The sequence below is a fragment of the Dromiciops gliroides genome, chromosome 1 (assembly GCF_019393635.1).
Source record: "Dromiciops gliroides isolate mDroGli1 chromosome 1, mDroGli1.pri, whole genome shotgun sequence".
Classification (NCBI taxonomy): Eukaryota; Metazoa; Chordata; class Mammalia; order Microbiotheria; family Microbiotheriidae; genus Dromiciops; species Dromiciops gliroides.
Window position 1 is genome coordinate 226,517,107 of NC_057861.1, and position 19,225 is coordinate 226,536,331.

At 36.4% G+C, this 19,225-nt stretch overlaps 1 protein-coding gene across 1 annotated transcript in view; it reads left to right on the forward strand.

Annotated features, from left to right (window-relative positions):
- Nucleotides 1–19,225, forward strand: part of LAMA1 (laminin subunit alpha 1) — a 210,069-nt gene that overhangs the window by 114,470 nt on the left and 76,374 nt on the right. The window contains exons 27-36 of the mRNA XM_043975002.1: nucleotides 226–353; nucleotides 2,041–2,161; nucleotides 2,288–2,425; nucleotides 5,210–5,328; nucleotides 6,620–6,706; nucleotides 7,499–7,692; nucleotides 9,020–9,162; nucleotides 10,771–10,866; nucleotides 13,864–13,975; nucleotides 14,454–14,616. Of these exons, the coding sequence (XP_043830937.1) occupies nucleotides 226–353; nucleotides 2,041–2,161; nucleotides 2,288–2,425; nucleotides 5,210–5,328; nucleotides 6,620–6,706; nucleotides 7,499–7,692; nucleotides 9,020–9,162; nucleotides 10,771–10,866; nucleotides 13,864–13,975; nucleotides 14,454–14,616 (1,301 nt within the window). The remainder of the gene's footprint in view (nucleotides 1–225; nucleotides 354–2,040; nucleotides 2,162–2,287; nucleotides 2,426–5,209; nucleotides 5,329–6,619; nucleotides 6,707–7,498; nucleotides 7,693–9,019; nucleotides 9,163–10,770; nucleotides 10,867–13,863; nucleotides 13,976–14,453; nucleotides 14,617–19,225) is intronic.

Genomic DNA, 19,225 nt, shown 5'->3' on the forward strand with positions numbered 1-19,225 from the left:
CATGGGCAAGAAGAAGGTCTCCAAGTCTAGTCTGAATGTGAGGATTGTTTAGTGTGTTCTGTGTTGGGGAAACTTGGCTGGTGCTGGGCACAGAAATATGTACTGATGGGTATTTGGGGGGAATTGTTGTGAAAAGAATACTTCCTTTATGTGTGAATATGCCACTGGGAATGTGTGTGTGTGTGTGTGAATTTTTCTTTGATCAAATATATTTCTCATCCACAGAACATTTGGAAATATTTTAACTCTGTGTCCGAAAAGTCTGTAACACGTTCGGACTTTATGTCAGTTCTTAGCAACATTGACTATATCCTGATTAAGGCCTCATACGGTCAAGGATTATTACAAAGCAGGTAGGGCGTTCTTAACTTATGCTTCTTCTAGACTTTCAAATATCTCTCTTCTCCCTGAAACAGAAGTAAAGCCAATGATTCTGCCTCTCTGTTTACTTAATGCTTTTCTTTATGCACATTATGTCATCCTGGTTCTACCACTGACTAGCATTGTGACCTTAAGAAAATCATTTAATGTTTAAATACCTTAGTTTCCTCTTTTATAGAGTATTTGGGGGGGAAGAGGAGTGGAGAAAGTGTGTTGTTTAAACTATCTTAAGTACTCTCTAGCTCTAAATTTCCATGATTCTTTTCTGTCATGAAAATAATGTAGACCACTAGCCCCCTTTTCACATGAAGTAATATAATAATATATGTGAAAGCCACCTAAAAAGTAAGTCTAGAAATGGAACTCAAGACATATAACTCTAAACTTTTCCTGGGGGGAAGGGAAGAGGCACGGAGGCAATTGGGATTAAGTGACTTGCCCAGAGTCACACATCTAATAAGTGTCTGAGGTCGGATTTGAACTCAGATCTTCCCGACTCTAGGGCCAGTGTTCTATCCACTGCTCCACCTAGCTGCCCCTCCTGGGGAAAATACTAATCATTTTTGTGGTCCTGTGAAATTGGAACTTTAGGCAAAAACCACGTCAGAGGACAGCAGAGCAATGATAGAATTGTCTCATGTGACATTTAGGTGATGTTTGTTGTAATCTCTTAATAAAGTAATTGTGATGTGATATACATAAATGCCGGACAGTTATAAAATACCCTTAACAGCAATGCAACAACAACAATAGAAATAGCCATCTCCTGGTATTTCCCCCCTCTATTTGGGGAGAGAAGTGGGAAACAATGACAAACTTTCATTCAGAGACGTATAGAATAAGCAATGCTTCCTCATTAATACATTAGTCTAGTCATGCTTGATTTGCTTAATTTTTGCCCAGTCAACATCCCTAGAGAGTTTAATTCCCCTTCCCTTAACTCATTGAGTTTTTAAACATTTCTAAATCACTACCTTTGCTCTGATGGTAGTATCAATGTACTTTAGCTCACTTCATTTGCATTCCTGGGAAGGAAAGTCTCCCACATCAGGAGGAAAAACTGTGGTTTCCTACCATATACAAAACAGCATTTTGTTGCATGCTAAATTTTCTAACACAGTATTTACAAACCCTATAATTTTACACTGACCAACACCACATCACATTGATATCCCTAATAAAATATCACTAAAGTTCACCCAGTATTGCGAAGCTTTGCTATAACATTGTTGCTTTGATGATATTTAAAGATTGCTCAATTGCCTCCTATGAAGTTTTGGAGTTTCTTTGTCTAATGTTATTTTTTTGTAGATTCAATTATGACCTCCCGTTATACTAGTGATGTGATCATGTTCAGTCATTTCAGTTGTAGCTGACTCTTCATGACCCTATTTGGAGTTTTCTTGGCAAAGATACTGAAGTGGTTTGCCATTTCCTTCTTGAGTTCATTTTACAGATGAGGAAACTAAATCAAATAGAATTAAGTGACTTGCTCAGGGTCACACAGCTAATAAGTGTCTGAGGCCATATTTGAACTCAGGAAGATGAGTCTTCCTGACTCTAGGCCTGGCACTCCATCTACTGCACCACCAAGTTGCTTTCATGATACCTGTATCTAAGTCTTATTTTTTTCTGACTTCTTACTGAACTGTTTCCTAGAATTGGAAATATTTCAATGGAAATTGGAGTAAAGTCTGAAGAGATGCACTCCAAGAGAGAGATAGCATACCTTCTAGAGAATTGTGACTGCCCTCCTGGATTTGCTGGATACTCATGTCAGGTACCAAATAACTATAGAAAATGGTTTTAGCATTTCCTTATTTTGAGTAAAAATACTTTTTTCACTGTCACTATTCATGTCTAAACAAGACTTAAAACTCTCTTCTTTTGCTCTGTCTCTTCACAGGATTGTGCACCTGGGTATCACAGGGCAAAAATTCCAGAAGTTGGTGTCAGAGAACCCCGCCCTCTGATAGCACCATGCGTGCCTTGCCATTGTAACAACCACACTGAAACTTGTCATCCAGAGACTGGGAAGTGCCTGGTATGTGGCTTGTTCCAGATGTTCTCACTTGGCTGGATTTAAAAGTCTTTACTTGTTGGCTATTATTCTCAGTCTCTATCCATACACATCCCATGGGTACTGAGCTTCCTTTGCCCAAACTTCAAATCTGATGGTTATTTCTAACTGAAGAGCTTAATGGATGTGCTTGTGACATTAGTGTCATAGAGGAGGCTTATTAACTTAACCTTTTTTATGGAATCAAAATAGTAGACTTTGATAATGAGTCATTTGTTTTTTCATACTTCGTCTCAGTGATTATCGATATTCAGCCTAAGTGATCTGATTTAATGAGGAGCCCCCTTTCAAAAGTGACTACCTCCTTGTCATAATCAAAATTCTATCTTTAGAGATCAGATTTTTTGTGTAAAGCATAGCCCTCTTCTTGAAATTGCCTTGTAAAATGCAAATATTTCTAGGATGAAATTACATAATAAGTAGTAAAAAAAAAGTAAATTTAAATTTTAAAAGCCTTAGTTTAAATTTCTAAGCAATAATTTTCCTCCAGAAGTGGACAAAAGCCAGGTAAGATGAAAGTCCTCATTCTCTCAAGTGGTAGAAAGAAGTGTATACACTGGAAGTAGAGGATAATGAAGACAGAGCATCCTTTTAGACTTGGGCTCGACTACATTATTTCTAAACCTGCATTCTTCTACACTCCTGAAGTCTCCTTTTTGGCAGTAATTTGTGTGGTAATGTGGTAACATGTGGCAACATAAACAATCATGATGAAAGGTTCACAATATGTACAAAAGAGAAAAAGATGACAAGACATTGTCATTCTCATAAATTATTTTAAAATCTACATTTCAGAGCAAATTAACAGAAGGCGACCTGGGGCTACTGGCCTTTAATCTTTTCTATACTTGGTAGAGAGTCAACATGGAGTTGTGGATAGAGAGCTGGCCTCAGAGATAAGAAGTCCTTCCACTGCCAGATACTGGCTGGGCAATTGTTTAATCTTTGATAGCTCTGGGCACCTCTCTATGAAGTTGCAGAGAAGATGCTATTAACTTTGCATTGGCAGGCCAACTTCTTTATTTGGGATCTGCCCATGTCAATGAAACTATAGGCCTCTAGTCCTTATCCTATTAGATTCTTTAATTCTTCTTTTCATATATCAGTATTTTCATTCTCTGTCTCTTACCTCATAGTGCAATTCCTCTACATCTTAAAGGATGTTTTTAAGAAGTTGTGATGGCTACAAACTTACTACTTTGCAGCCTGCATGATGACAAACATGTCTCCTTTCTATTTTTAAGATATTAAGGGAAAATCTTTCCATCAATAATGTTGTGATTCTATCATAATATTATTAAACTTTTTAAAGGCAAAAACAATGAACTAGTCACTTTGAGCCTACTGCATGCAGGTCATGTATTTTATTCATAGAGGCCTTAAATTAATTGCTTAATAAAGACTCGGATATAAAGCACCCACTTTGCCCATTTTTTGCATGCCTTACTTTTCAGAGTAAAATGTACTCCCAAGTTTCTGATAACACATAGTTTATAGAGCACAGCTGTAGAATTTTTTCAAGTCTACTCAATTGCCCGATTTATTTTTAGTTCCTTTTGAATTATTGAATAATCTTTAATAAAAACTTATGAAGATCAGAATAGAAATGAATTGAGCATGCCAGAAAAAAATATATATAAGGAGGGGAAGAGAATGAGCATATGGGGCATAAGATTTCTCTTCCCTTGCTGTATGTTAGGAAAAACAAAATATGCTGATACTGAATATAACAATAATAGCAAAAGCTAACATTTGTATAGCACATTGAGATTGGCCAAGTGCTTTATAATAATTATCTTATTTGAGCTGACCAACCCTGGGAAGTAGGTGGTATCATTACCCCATTTTACATATGGGGAAACTGAGTCAGGAAGAAGTTAAATGTTTTGCTCACTGAATTTGAATTAAGGTCTTCTTAACTCCACATCCACTGCCCTACCCATTATACCACTCAGCTGCCTCTGATTGGCAAAGATAACACCTTTCAAGGATCTATGATTTCATTGGTACTCAATCCATCTTCATCTTAGTAGACTATTTGGAGGGGGGAAAAAACTACTTTAATTTCCTCCAAGCTGACCATCTAGGGGTGAACTTGTCTGAGCTTATCCTTACATAATAGAGTCTGTCATCAGTGCTAGCTTGAGGACCTTGCAGCTTGATCTCACCCATTAGAGACTCTGCTGTATTGGCAGAGCAATTTGAAAAGCTAGGATCACATGAATCAGGAATGGGGTTTCAGCTTCAAGCAACTTTCCTTAACCCTGTTTTCTTTTTACACTTCCTCTTATACATTTTTCAACCCTTTTTGCTTCTCTCTCCTCAAGATCAGCCTCCTCTTTGCCTTGCCAAAAGGGTGATTATGAGGAAGACCTTCCTAAGTAAAAAGGTCACACTGTTAAGGTCTTGGAATTAGTGAAATGGAATCACTTAAATGGTTTATAACCTTCATGAGGGAGGACTTCAGGGGATCATTAACATAAACACTAATGCTGCATTCTGTATTTGCATTGGAAATGTATCCAGTTAGAGAAACCCAACATCTTGCTAGATTATTTTTGTAAAAGAAAAATTTTTCTAAACTTCCATGAATATTTTAATACCGTTTTCCATTACTGGAAGGAAAAAAAAACCCTATTGAGGTGGCAGAGAAAGACTTTAGGGAAGGAAAGATAATCCATTAAAAGACAAAGACTGCTCATTAAGTAATTACCTTTTTGTTATCAATATTTTATTTTTGGATAATAGAATTGCCGAGATAACACAGCCGGAGATCATTGCAATGTGTGTGCTCCAGGGTACTATGGGAAAGTACTTGGCTTTGCCAATGACTGCTCTCTCTGTGCCTGTCCCAGAAGCAATGCCAGGTAAGTGTGGGATGGATCAGATTTATCTGTCTACTAAAAGTAAATGAATGGCACTTTTGCTTGTGTCCATAGTAGCTATTCATATATAGATAAATAATTTGAATTTTTATTAGTGATTCAAAGAATTAGCATAAACTGAATGTCACTTATACAGTTTAATATGTCCACTTGCTTTTATCAAAGATTAAACCAAATAAATATATGTGTGTATATATGTGTGTGTGTTTAGTATCATCGAAACACAAGAAGTTAGTCAACCCAAGTATGAATTTTATTCCTTAAAAGATATTGAGGGCAGCTAAGTGGCTCAGTGGATAAAACACTGGCCCTGGATTCAGGAGGACCCGAGTTCAAATCTGGAATCAGACACTTGACACTAGCTCTGTGATCCTGGGCAAGTCACTTAACCCTCATTGCCCCACCAAAAAAAAAAAAAAGGTATTGACACTTCTACATTATAAATCTGAAAGTGTTCACTACTCTGATAATTTATTTCAGAAATCTAATCACCAAAACTCAGGGTTCAACTGTTCTTCTGGAAAGTTTCCTAATTAATATCAATCACTAATCAGAGAACTTCCTTTTTTCTAAGTTTCCATATTTTTCCAAATTCACATTTTTCTAAATTCATATATTTGCTTTATATTTATTAAGCATTTATTGAGTGTCCCTTATGTACATAACTTGGTGTATTGTAAATGTCTCTATTTGCATTGATTACATGCCCATCTTTTTAAAAATTTTATTAAACCAAATGCTTGTGTCTGTAGAATATGATCCCTACAACATATAATATGCAATAGAAATTGAAGATGCATAGATTTTTGTTTGTGTCCTGGGCATTTATATCTACTAGTTTTGTGATTGTGAACTTGATATTTTTGAACCTCAGTTTCCTTAGCTGTAAAATGAGGAGAATAATAGCTGTTTTACTCACCTACTCAGATGAGATAAGTGAAAACACTTTTAAAGTATTTTACAGGTAGAAGTTCTTATAATGGTAATGCAAGGTACCCAACGGTCTCTCAATATTTACTTTTTTTTGGTGAAGCAATTGCGGTTAAGTGACTTGCCCAGGGTCACACAGCTAGTAAGTGTCAAGTGTCTAAAGTCAGATTTAAACTCAGGTCCTCCTGACTCCAGGGTCAGTGCTCTATCCACTGAACCACCCAGCTGCTCAATATTTACTTTTAAAATCACAAAATGTGAATCTTAAGAGAACTATTTAGAGTTTTGAAACTGGATTTCTGAAAGCTCAAGAATGATTCCCAACTCCTCTTTCTTCCCCCAGTTTTAGTCCAACCTGTGTCCTAGAAGGTGAGAATGACTTCTGGTGTAATGCTTGCTCTCTGGGATATGAAGGACAATACTGTGAAAAGTGAGTTGAGACATTATCATGTAATTTTTGTACATGTTTACATCTTTAATTCTGTAGTAAATCCAAGGTATCATCTTGTACTTTTTGTACATGTTTGCATCTTTAATTCTATAATAAATCCATGGTTTTGGAAGATAGAATAATTTATAGAAATTAACCATGAATTAACATAATATAATTATAATTATCATGATAAATATAATGTATTAATGTATAATAGAGATGTCACTACTGAAATAGCCGGAGGAGGCAGTTTAAATTTGACATATGCATTATGAATGTAAAAGATATAAAACAAAGTCCTTAGATTTTGGCCTAACAAATAAATACCCTCCACACTTAAAAAAAATGCCCAACCCTTCCCCCTTAGAAATAAAATATTAAAGAAAATAAAAGAACTTGCATTTTTTTGGATTGCTATCCTTGGATGACAGATGATTATTAAGATTATAACTTCTGTGCTTCATTATTTTGAGATCTATAATTTCATTCCCTTCATACCTTTGAATACAGTGGTTATAAATTACTGTGACCAAAATAAAGGTAATACCAATTGCTTAGAACTTAGTTCTGCTGCCCCATGGGTGACAGGCTTGTAAAGGCATGTGCTCCATTGGCATCACTTTTAAAAACCCTGGGGCACCTCTGTGCCATGATATTGATAAGCATGTCAACTAATTGTTTTCACCCAAAAAAAATGGTTTAAGGAGGTGCTTAGTGGAAGAAAACTGTAAGAATTTACTCATCTGAATTGTGTATTTGGTCATTTTTTTCCTTCTTCTCTTTCTCTAGGTGCTCCTCTGGTTTTTATGGACATCCTTTAAAGGTGGGCGGCAGTTGCCAGCCGTGTGACTGTGATCCAAATGGCTCTCTTCATAGTTTTTGTAACACCACATCTGGGCAGTGTATCTGTAAACCAGGTGTCACTGGCCGTGCCTGTGATGAATGTGAACCAAGGCATATCCTGGTGGAAAGCAAATGTGTTTGTATGTGTTTTTCTTTTATGTTTAACAAAATTTTGATTCTTTTGATGTATTCACTTGGGTGGTTTGTGAAGAATGGAATAGCTTTGATGGTGTGAAGTATCTCTAGGATCTAGAAAGTGGTACTTTTTTTCTGGGCAATGAGGGTTAAGTAACTTGCCCAGGGTGACAGAGCTAATAAGTGTCAAGTAACTGGGCTGGATTTGAACTCAGGTCCTCTTGAATCCAGGGCCAGTGTTTTATCCATTGTACCCCCTAGCTGCCCAGAAAGTGGTATTTTAAAAAAACTAGTCTTAGATTACTATAGAACAGGTTCAACATTCAGTGGGATATTTTTGAGTAAAGAAAGGGGGTTTTAAGGGGCAGCTAGGTGGCACAGTGGATAGAGCACTGGCCCTGATGTGAGGAGGACCTGAATTTTAATCCATCCTCAGACACTTACTCAGGGCGTAAGTCACTTAACCCCAATTATCTAAAAGAAAGAAAATGGATGCTAGAATAATTACATTTATAAGAGTATTGAGTAGAGTTTTGAACTTGTAGTCAAGAAGACCTGGGTTCAGATTCTGCCTCTGACTCTTGGACGAGTAACTCAGTTGCTCTAAGCCTCAGTCAGTTCTCTTAAATTTACTGAATTATAAGTGAGTTGTTCTATATTTATGGAGTAAGTTCCCACACCAAGGAAATCCTAGATGCCTGATGTGTTGGTATATTTCTGTACAGCCCTCTGGGAAAACTAGTTTATGTACTTTTATAATTTATATTGTCGACATTATCTACATGGAACAAAAGGTTTGGCCAATTCAGTGGGAACAAATTTCCTACAGATTGCACAACTTACAATTAAAGATATTTTTAGTAGACATGATTTATCAAAAAAATAAATAAATTCAGGTAGACAGTCTTACCTTTTCTCTAACTGGTAACAAAGTTTTCAGAGAAAGGAATAATATATGAATACATGGTTCTAAATTCAGGACGATTACAATAAGGAATATTCTATGATTTAAAAAATATTGACAGTAATCTGTTCCATCAGCATCTGCTGAAAAATTGTGTTATGATATCTCTGGCTGACCTTGAAATCTATAATGTAGTCATAAAGAAGAAAACATTTTAGAATGAGTTGGAATTGGTTAAATTGTAAATTTAACTTGATGGAAGCAACATATACTGACATACTGTGGCAAAGAAAATCCCAGCCTTTTTTTTTTTTTTGCCAATGATTTAACTATGATGTTCACTTCAATCTTTTGTCTTTCAAGTACATTTAAAGATCTTTATCTCTCACAAACAACTTTGGACTAACTTAAACATCTTTTTTCTTTAGCTTGTGATGATGAATGTGTAGGTGTATTGTTAAATGACTTGGATAATATCACTGATGCCATTTCCTCTGTGAATCTCACTGGCATCGTTCCTGTCCCATATGGAATTTTATCTGACCTGGAAAATGCAACAAAAAATCTCAGGGTAGGTACTATAATTATGAATACTAATGAGAATAGTTGTACAAAAAAGACAGATATATTGATACATCAGTTACATGTACATTGGTTGATGAATACCCCAGCAGACCAGAGCCATGCAATTAAATAACCTTTAATTGTCCACTGGCCAGCTAGGTAGCACCATGGACAGAGTGTCAAGCCTGAAGTCAGGAAGCTGCTCTTCTTGAGTTCAAATCTGTGTGATCCTAGGAAAATCACCTTGCCAATTTGCCTCAGTTTCCTCATCTCTAAAATGAGCTGGAGAAGGGAATGGCAAACACCTCCAGGATCTTTGCCAGGGAAAACCCAAATGAGGTCACAAAGATTCAGATATGATTGAAAACTACTCAACAACAACAAATTGCTGGCCATAAAGTTTGTTTGATACTATACAAGTAACAATATTACACAGATTTCACTTTTTCTGGGGTCTTACAATATGAGAAGACCTGTCTTTTTCAATTTATTTTTCATATCAAAGTCCATTCCTGAGGCTGAAGATTACTTTTTGGGAAGTAATAGAAGGATCTTGAGTCTAAGATTCTGGATTTGAATCCTGATTCTGGCTCTGTGAAGTCTGGAGCAAGACATTTAATTTTTCTGAGCCTCAGTTTACTAGTCTGTAAAATAAAAAAGAAAAGAAAAGAAAAATTCTATAAAAAAAAAGATCTCAACTAGATTGCCTCTAAGGTCTTTTGGTCTCAAAATATATAATTCTATTCTTTTGTTTTAGCCACAAGCTTATATCAGAAGTCTAGCTCATGGTTAAGAATGTAGTTCATCTCTTCGCAGCAGCTGGAATATGCCTTTTTGTGATGTATACAGTTTAGGTAGCCTAATATTACCTAAAGAATGGAATTTGAGCTTCACACAAGTAGATAAACATTCATTCAATTTACTCAAAATTTACTGAATGTTAAATACAAAAATGCTTTATGAGTAACATCAGTTTTTAAAATATTTCCTCATATTCAAAAAATTAATTTTGAAAATCTATTTTTATAGGATTGCTTTCTTTTTCCCAAGTTAATATCTAAATTATGGAGAAAGGACCTTTTGTAATCATGTTATCATAAATTAAAACTAAAAAATTGGTATCAGTATAGCTCCAAAAGAAAGGATTTCAATTTATTTTTATTACTCTACTATCTAGGAAAGGTATGTCTGTAATGAAAGGAAATCAGTAACTTTAAAAAATTCCAGTAAAATCTTTTGGAGAATTAGAAACTTCTTTTTAATTGGTTCTTTAGGAATTTTCTTTATTTTTCTACTTAATAGTATTTGGGTTTTTTCCAATTACATGTAAAAATAGTTTTCAACATTCATTTTTTTTTGTTTGTTTTTTTTTTTAGTGAGGCAATGGGGGTTAAGTGACTTGCCCAGGGTCACACAGCTAGTAAGTGTTAAATGTCTGAGGCCGGATTTGAACTCAGGTACTCCTGACTCCAGGGCCGGTGCTCTATCCACTGCGCCACCTAGCTGCCCCTCCAACATTCATTTTTATAAGATTTTGAGTTCCAAATTTTTCTCCTTCTCCCCCTTCCCTAAGACAACAAGCAATATTGTAATGTGTTTCCTTTGCCCCTTGTAGGAGTCATTAGTAAGTAATAAAATGACAGTTTCACTGGAAAGGGCGAAAAAGCAGCTTGAAGACATTTCAGAAGACACAGATAACTTGCAGAAAGAGGTAAGGAATGAAACTTCTTGTTTCTTCTGAAGATAGCCATGGAAGAAGCATTTCTAGACCACTGGTGACAAACTCAAAAAGAAATTGATTCCTGTGGGCTACATACTTACTTAGAAAACTACAAATTAACATTTTATCTGTGTTGTTTTTATTTATTTTGCAAAATATTTCCCAATTACATTTTAATCTGGTATGGAAGTTTTGATTACTTAGTCTTTGACACCTCTATTCTAGAGGAATTTTCTCTTGACTTTTTGTTAAATTATTTTAAAATTTTAAGACTGTTTTGTTGTAGGAGAAGTAGCACTGGTCTAGAATTCAGAAGACTTGTTTTCCTATTCTCACAATGCTAGGACTAGATGGATGAACTTGAAGTTATTTAGGCATCTTGGGAACATAGTGGTTAAAAGACTTGGAATCAGGAAGACCTGAGTTCAAATTCCACCTTAGACACTTAAAAGTTGTGTGATCCTCTCTGTGCCTCAGTTTCCTCATCTGTAAAATCGATAGGTACCCTCCCAGGGTTGTTTTGAGGAGCAAATGAGTCCATTTATTTTATAAAGTACTTGGCAAATCCTGGATATTATGGTCTAATGCCTTCATCTTAGATGTAAAAAAACTCTCAGGATGAGAAATGTGCTTCTGCAGTATGAGTATACTTATTTGTAAAATGGGTTGTCTGAAGTTCATCCCAGCTATAAAACTGTAGTTCTCATTTGCTTGGGGCAGCTAATTTACTTATTTTAAGCCTCAGTTTCCATTCTCTATAAATTGAGATAATGTAATTTTGCATAGCCTATGGACTTCATAAGGCTATGGTAAGGATCAAATTAGATAATGTAGAGAAATGGTCAAAGGATATGAACAGGCAGTTTTCTGATGAAGAAACCAAAGCTATCTATTCCCATATGAAAAAATGCTCTAAATCTCTAATGATTAGAGAGATGCAAATTAAAACAACTCTGAGGTACCACCTGACACCTATCAGATTGGCTAAAATGACAAAAACGGAAGATAATAAATGTTGGAGAAGCTGTGGGAAAATTGGAACACTAATGCATTGTTGGTGGAGCTGTAAACTGATCCAACCATTCTGGAGAGCAATTTGGAATTATGCCCAAAGGGCTATAAAGCTGTGCATACCCTTTGACCCAGCAATTCCACTTTTAGGTCTTTTTCCCAAAGAAATCATGGAAGGGGGGAAAGGGACCCACATGTACAAAAATATTTATAGCTGCTCTTTACGTGGTAGCAAGGAATTGGAAGTTGAGGGGGTGCCCATCAATTGGGGAATGGCTGGACAAGTTGTGGTATATGAATACAATGGAATACTATTGTGCTGTAAGAAATGATGAGCAGGAGGAGTTCAGAGAAACCTGGAGGGTCTTGCGTGGGCTGATGATGAGTGAGATGAGCAGAACCAGAAGAACATTGTACACAGTATCATCAACATTGAGTGTTGACCTACTGTTATGGACTATATTCTTCTCACCAATGCAATGGTACAGAAGAGTTCCAGGGAACTCATGATAGAAGAGGATCTCCAAATCCAAGAAAAAAAAAAAAGAACTGTGGAGTATAGATGCTGATTGAACCATACTATTTCTTTTGTTTTGGGTGCTGTTGTTTTTTTTTTTTCTATTTTGAGGTTTTGCATCACTGCTCTGATTTTTTCTCTTGTAACAGGATTAATGCAGAAATAGGATTAAGGTTATTATGTGTATATATATGTGTGTGTGTATATATATCTATATGTATATGTATATAGATATATAAATATATAGATATAACCTATATCAGATTACCTGCTGTCTAGGGGAGGGGGGAGGGAGGGGAGGGAGGGAGAAAAATCTGAAATTGTAAAGCTCGTATAAACAAAAGTTGAGAACTATCTTTACATGTAACAGAAAAAATAAAATACCTTATATGTAAAATAATAAAAAAAATTAGATAATGGATGAAATGTACTCTAATATTTTACCTAGTCCTTCAATCTATCAATAAGCATTTATTTAATGCTTATTCTGGTAGGTGTTATGCTAGGCACTAGGAATACAAATCCAAGGAATAAAATAATTCCTTCACAAGACGCTTACTCTCAAATGGGGAAGTCAACAGGTACATATAGAAGTATATACAGAATAAATTAAAAGGGAATAAATATAATGCAATTACAATTAGGTTAATTTGGAAGGAAGTTTACCAACAGCTGGGTGGATCAGGAAAGATTTCATGTGGGAAGTTCAATGGCACAGAGAGGGATCATGCATTAGGAAAGGACAGAAGGCCTGCTTTGTTGCATTACAGAGTATAAGGAGGGAGGGTAATTGTGAAGGGCATTGAAAGTTTTAAAAAGAGTTTATAGGGCAGCTAGGTGGTGCAGTGGATAAAGCACCGGCCCTGGATTCAGGAGTACCTGAGTTCAAATCCGGCCTCAAACACTTGACACTAGCTGTGTGACCCTGGGCAAGTCACTTAACCCCCATTGCCCCGCAAAAAAAAACCAAAAAAACAAACGAACAAAAAAAGGAGTTTATATTTGACCCTAGAGGCAATAGGCAATCACTGGAGATGAATGAGTAGGAGAATAACATAGTTATATCTGTGTTAAAAGAAAATTATTTTGGCACCATTGTATGGGATGGAATGGAGAGGGGAGAGACAAGTCTTGGAGGCCATTTAGAAAGCTGTTATAATAATCTAGTTGAGATGATGAAGGCCCAAACTAATGTAGTAACTATTTAAGAGGAGGGGAAATGGTCAAGCACAAGAGATATTGTGGAAGAGCAGGATTTGGCAATTGAATAGATATGTGGGGTGAGAGAGAATTGAGGAGTTGAGGATGATGTCAAGGTTACAAACCTGAGAGACCAGAAGGATAATGGTGCCTTGAATAGAAATAGTGAAGTTTGATAGGATGGGAGATGTGAGTTCTTCTTTTCATTTTTTAAAAATTAAAGCTTGCACATTATCTTTACCATGATTTTTTTTTATCAGCTCATTCAGGTGTTAGAGAGTAGTCAGCATTTGAATGTCATCACAGAAAGAATACTGAAGAAGAGTCAAGACTTAGCCACATTTGTTGAGAAACTGAGGACTAATATAAAAGGTAGTATGCATAATATCTAATTTTGGAGAGCACACCTGGTTAAAAATAATAATCTATTTTATTGTATCTCAGAGTAGCTGTGAGAACCAAAAATTTCATTGTACTCCCAACCTCATTCATGTTTTTAACAACATTTGACTAAGAAAATGACTTTTTTGTTTCATTTAAATTTGGCATCATGATTTAGCAAAAATATTAGAACTTTTTGAGTCATTTCTCATTTAAAAAACATAAGCTATCATGTTATTTTTTGCCCATCTGGCAACATTTTCATTTTACATATTATGAAGTTCAAAATAAAAACACAATGACTTGTGTTATACCAAAATGAGGCATTAGGGGGCAAAAGTAACCTAAATATATTTGAATAAGAAATATGGTTACTAGAAACAATTAGATCAGAGATACCGGTAGTTCTAATTCATTTCCCATTCTATTGTCAATGACATATTGACAATTCAACTCATTTCCTTTGTAGTTATTATTGAAGAAGCAGCAGCCCTAAATGAAACTTGGAGCATCAATTTGCAGCTGCCCAATACTACTCTGCAAAATATGCAAGAGGACATTGCATCCATGCTGGAAGTCTTACAGAAAAGGAATCTCATGCAATTACACCAAAATGCTACTACTGAGCTCAAGTAAGTCTCAAAGCAAAATTTAGGTTGCAAGCAATCATATATCGACATGAACTCTCTTACTCTGGGTATAAGGGAGGGAAATTGCAAATGAGGAAAAAAGGGTAAGGAATTTTCACAAGAAATGAATAAATTGTAGCAAGTCCTCATTTAGGAATAAAATAAAGGTCATAGAGAGGATTTGAGTTAGAGGGACACGCAAATTAGGAGAAATGCCAATTAAAGCTAAACGTTTAGTACAAGCTAACATGCATATCAATAACACATAACTCAGTTTTGCATCTTTGAGTCACATTGACAAGGAGTTATATGATGTTTTAATGTGAAAATCATGTGGGGGTTTTAGTAGACTATAAGATTTGTTTGTTGGGGGCAAAAACACAACTAATGTGACATTAAAAGAAATATAATATACAGAGTTAGGAAAACCATGTTCTGACAAGATGCTGCATTCATATCTGGGGCACAGAGCCCCCACAATCTAGAAAATCTGTGTAAAATACTTTGATACTCCTTTGGTACCAGAGAAGGTCTGAATATTTTCTTTTTCTTTTGCGGGGTGGTTAAAGTACCTTATTGTAAAATCTGGGTTAAATATATGATCATAAGCATATTTTATGCATTTCTGAGTTTCTACACTTTTTCTGTATCATCTGCTGGCCTTTACATATCATCAGTGGCTTCCACAAAACTCCCCCAAAATTCCCATTTACAGTGATTTCTTGTGCTGACAATATATTGAAATTGCAATGGAGAAAGTCGCAGTGTGGATGGGACAACTGTTTACTTCTAGACCCTATGATTTAGAAATTGACAAATTGGAATACCATCAGAAGGGGGCACCCAGGATAACTGGAGGACTCAAAAACATGCCTTCTTGGGCTCAATTTCAGGAAATTCTAATGAAAAAGACTCAGGAAGGACACAATTGTCATCTTCAGATGTTTAGAAGGTTGTCCTAGGGAAGAGACATTAGCCTTGTTCTGATTCATTCTGAGGGACAGAATTAGCTGCAGTAACTAGTGTTTTCAGAAATTCAGCTTTGTATTCATCATTAATTTACCAAAAACAAACAAACAAACAAAAAACAGCTATCTTCCAAATAATTAGAATTATCGTGGGGCAGCTATATGGTACAGTGGATAGAGGACTGACCCTGGAGTCAGGAGTACCTCAGTTCAAATCCGGTCTCTGACACTTAACACTTACTAGCTGTGTGACCCTGGGCAAGTCACTTAACCCCAAATGCCTCACTAAAAATAAATTATTGTGTAATGGATGGGCTGCATAGTAGTTCTCCATGATTGAATCTTTTGTTTAGAGTAATAATAAACATTTTATTTAAAGTTTTGAGTAACCTTCCCACTCCTGAGACAATCAGATATAGCTCATACATATACAATTATGTAAAACAATACCATATCAGTCATTTTGTATAAGAAAACAAAAAAAAATGAAAGTGAAAAATAGCCTGCTTTGGTCTGTGTTCTATCAATATCAGTTCTTTCTTTGGAGGTGGATAGTATGCTTTATCATGAGTCCTTTGGGATCGTCTTGGATCATTGTATTGCTGAGAATAGTTAAGTGATTCACAAGTCTTTATCAAACAATACTACTCTCTTTGTGCACAGTGTTCTCTTGGTTCTACTCACTTCACTATACATCAGTTCATATAAGTCTTTTCAGGCCTTTCTGAAGTCATTCTGCTTGTCATTTCTTAAAGCACAATAATATTCCATCATCATTCCTTTGAGTTCCACCCATGATTGAATCATAAAGCAGAGGCTGAATGATCACTTATCCAGGGGTGGTGGTTGACTTAGGTAACCTGTGAGGTTCCTTCAAATGATGAATTTTGTGACTTAGAATGTACTTCACGAATAGGAGCTATTTTTATTTGATCTTTTATCTCCAGAACCAAGCACAGTATCTTTCATAAAGTAGGCACTTAAAAATACTTGTTGAATTGAATTGAACTAGGTAGTAAGGAAAAACGAAGACAAAAATGAAACAGTCCATACCTTCAAGTAGCTCATGTTGTCCTTGAGGGACATAACAAAGCTCATTGTCTTTGAGCAAATGGGACATTAGAGGTCATCTATTCTAATCCTCTTTTTCTAGAAATGAGAAAACTAGAACTCAGTGAGACTCAATGATTTCTACGAAATCTCATGGTCAATAAATAGCAGATACACAATTCTACCCAAGTCATTTGATTCTCAATTCACCTCTTTTTCTATTTGCTACTCTACTTCCACGGATAAATAATTACAGCCAATTTTGAGGAAGAATAGAATGTTAATAACTGGGAGTGAGATCAGGTAAGCTTTAGAAAGAAGTATTGGATTAAGGGAAGATGAGAAATTTTTTGAGGACAAAGGTGAGGAAAGAATGCATTCTGGGTGTGGGGCTTCTAAAGGTATGGAGACCAGAGATGGAATGTTGAGTACTGTAGGAGCTAAGTTTAATAGCTAGCACGAGCTACTAGCCACTATCATCTTATTTAATAGGAAGGCACTGGAGCTTAAGATTTTCATGATCATCCTGGTGATTATGTGTCTCTACCCAAATGGGTGGGTATACTGAGAAAGTATGGAACCCTTCATGATTCTCAAAGGATGAATGACTTTCAAGCCCTGCGTTCTACTTCCCTCTCTTTGGGAGTAGTACTGATGCTACCTATTTCATTGATTTGTTGAATCAAAATTACTCTGAGGGTCCACTTTTGGAGAACCCTACTTTCTCCATAAATTTCTCATATTTCACAGAGCCCCAGTCATGTGACCTCAGCATAACAGAAATGGGTGACCACAAAACCAGCAAACATGCTTTGCCACAGATGATACTTTGCTTTAGGCATAGAATCAGTAAACACACAAAATTCATTTATCGTAACAATGCATAATCAAATATAACATCCTCTCCTAGACCCTAGTGTATTGTTTTTGTTGTTGTTGTTTGTCCTTCATTCTTGAAGAGGACCATGAAATTACGGTGATGTAATGATATGCAGTAAATTGGATTTAAGTGAGGGAGGGCTGTGCAAGGTCATCAACCTCAGTCTTTCCTCCAGAGCCAACTGGTTCCAGTGGCAAGCTATACATCAGGATGACTGGAGATGGCCCTGGCTGTTTAAGGCAATTGGGGTTAAATGATTTGCCCAGGGTTACACAACTAGTAAGTGTCTGAGGTGAGATTTGAACTCAGGTCCTCTTGCCTCCAGGGCCAATGCTTTGTCCATTGTTTTTACTAGCTTCAACTGACTTCTCACTGGCTGGAAACTCCAACTGACTCTTTATAACTGGTCTATTACAAAACAGGGTGAGTGGACACAAGGGCAATTCAGAGGAAGGAAGAACATTGCCCTTTCCTCCTCCATTCCCTTAAAACTTCAGCTGGTTTTTTTGTAGTCCTCCTATCCAATTCTTGTGTTATACTTCCTCCCTATACATACTCCTTCTTGTAGCCAGACTGCCTGTACTGTGCAGAAAAGGGATTTTAGGAAAGACATTGATAAGTTAGACAGCATCCAAAGAAGTACAACCAGGATGATGTAGGACCTAGAATTCTTACCAGGGGAGGATTACTCTATGGAATTTGGTGTGTTTAGCTTAGAAAAGACTTGACTTTAGTTGGATGGAGAAGACAATGTTACCTGTAAGTATTTGGACAAAAAGTAATGGATAGGGGCCGCTAGGTGGCGCAGTGGATAAAGCACCGGCCCTGGATTCAGGAGGACCCAAGTTCAAATCCAGCCTCAGACACTTTACCCTTACTAGCTGTGTGACCCTGGGCAAGTCACTTAACCCTCACTGCCTGGGGGGAAAAAGTAATAGATAGATGTGGCAAAGGGGCAAATTTAGACCATGTCAGGGAAAGCTTCCTAACAATTAAAATGGAATGGTAAGCTTTGGGAGGCAATGGTTTCTTCACTCTTGCTCTTCAAGTAAGCTGGAAAGCCACTTGTTGTATGTTGTAGGAAGGATTTTTGTTCAGGTAGGTTCTGACCTGTTGGCATGCACACTTGCTTTTGATTTTTATATTTTTTTGGATCCTACCTCCAACATTTATTACCTGTGTGACCAATTGCAAGCCGTTGAGCTTTCCAGAACCTGTTTCACCATCTACATTGTTGTTGTTGTTTGTCCTTTGTTCAGGGTCACACAGCTAATAAGTGTCAGAGATAAGATTTGAATTCAGGTCCTCCCAACTTTAGGGCAAGTGCTCTATGCACCACCTAGCTGCCCCTGAATCTGAAAAATGGAAATAATAAGATCACAAAGGTAGGGGCAACTAGGTGGTACAGTAGATAGAGCACTGGCCCTGGAGTCAGGAGGACCTGAGTTCAAATATGGCCTCAGATACTTGACACTTACTAGCTGTGTGACCTTGGGCAAGTCATTTAACCCCAATTCCCTCAACAACAACAAAATATATTTATATATATATATATATATTATATCACAAAGGTGTTATGGGGGGAAATAAGGTAAAATAGGTAAAGTAGCTTGTAAACTTCACAGAAATATGGGTTATAGTGATAACAAACAGAAGTCTAAAAAAGAAGCTAATTATTGATTAGGATCAAAATTAGTGCCACCTATTCATGACT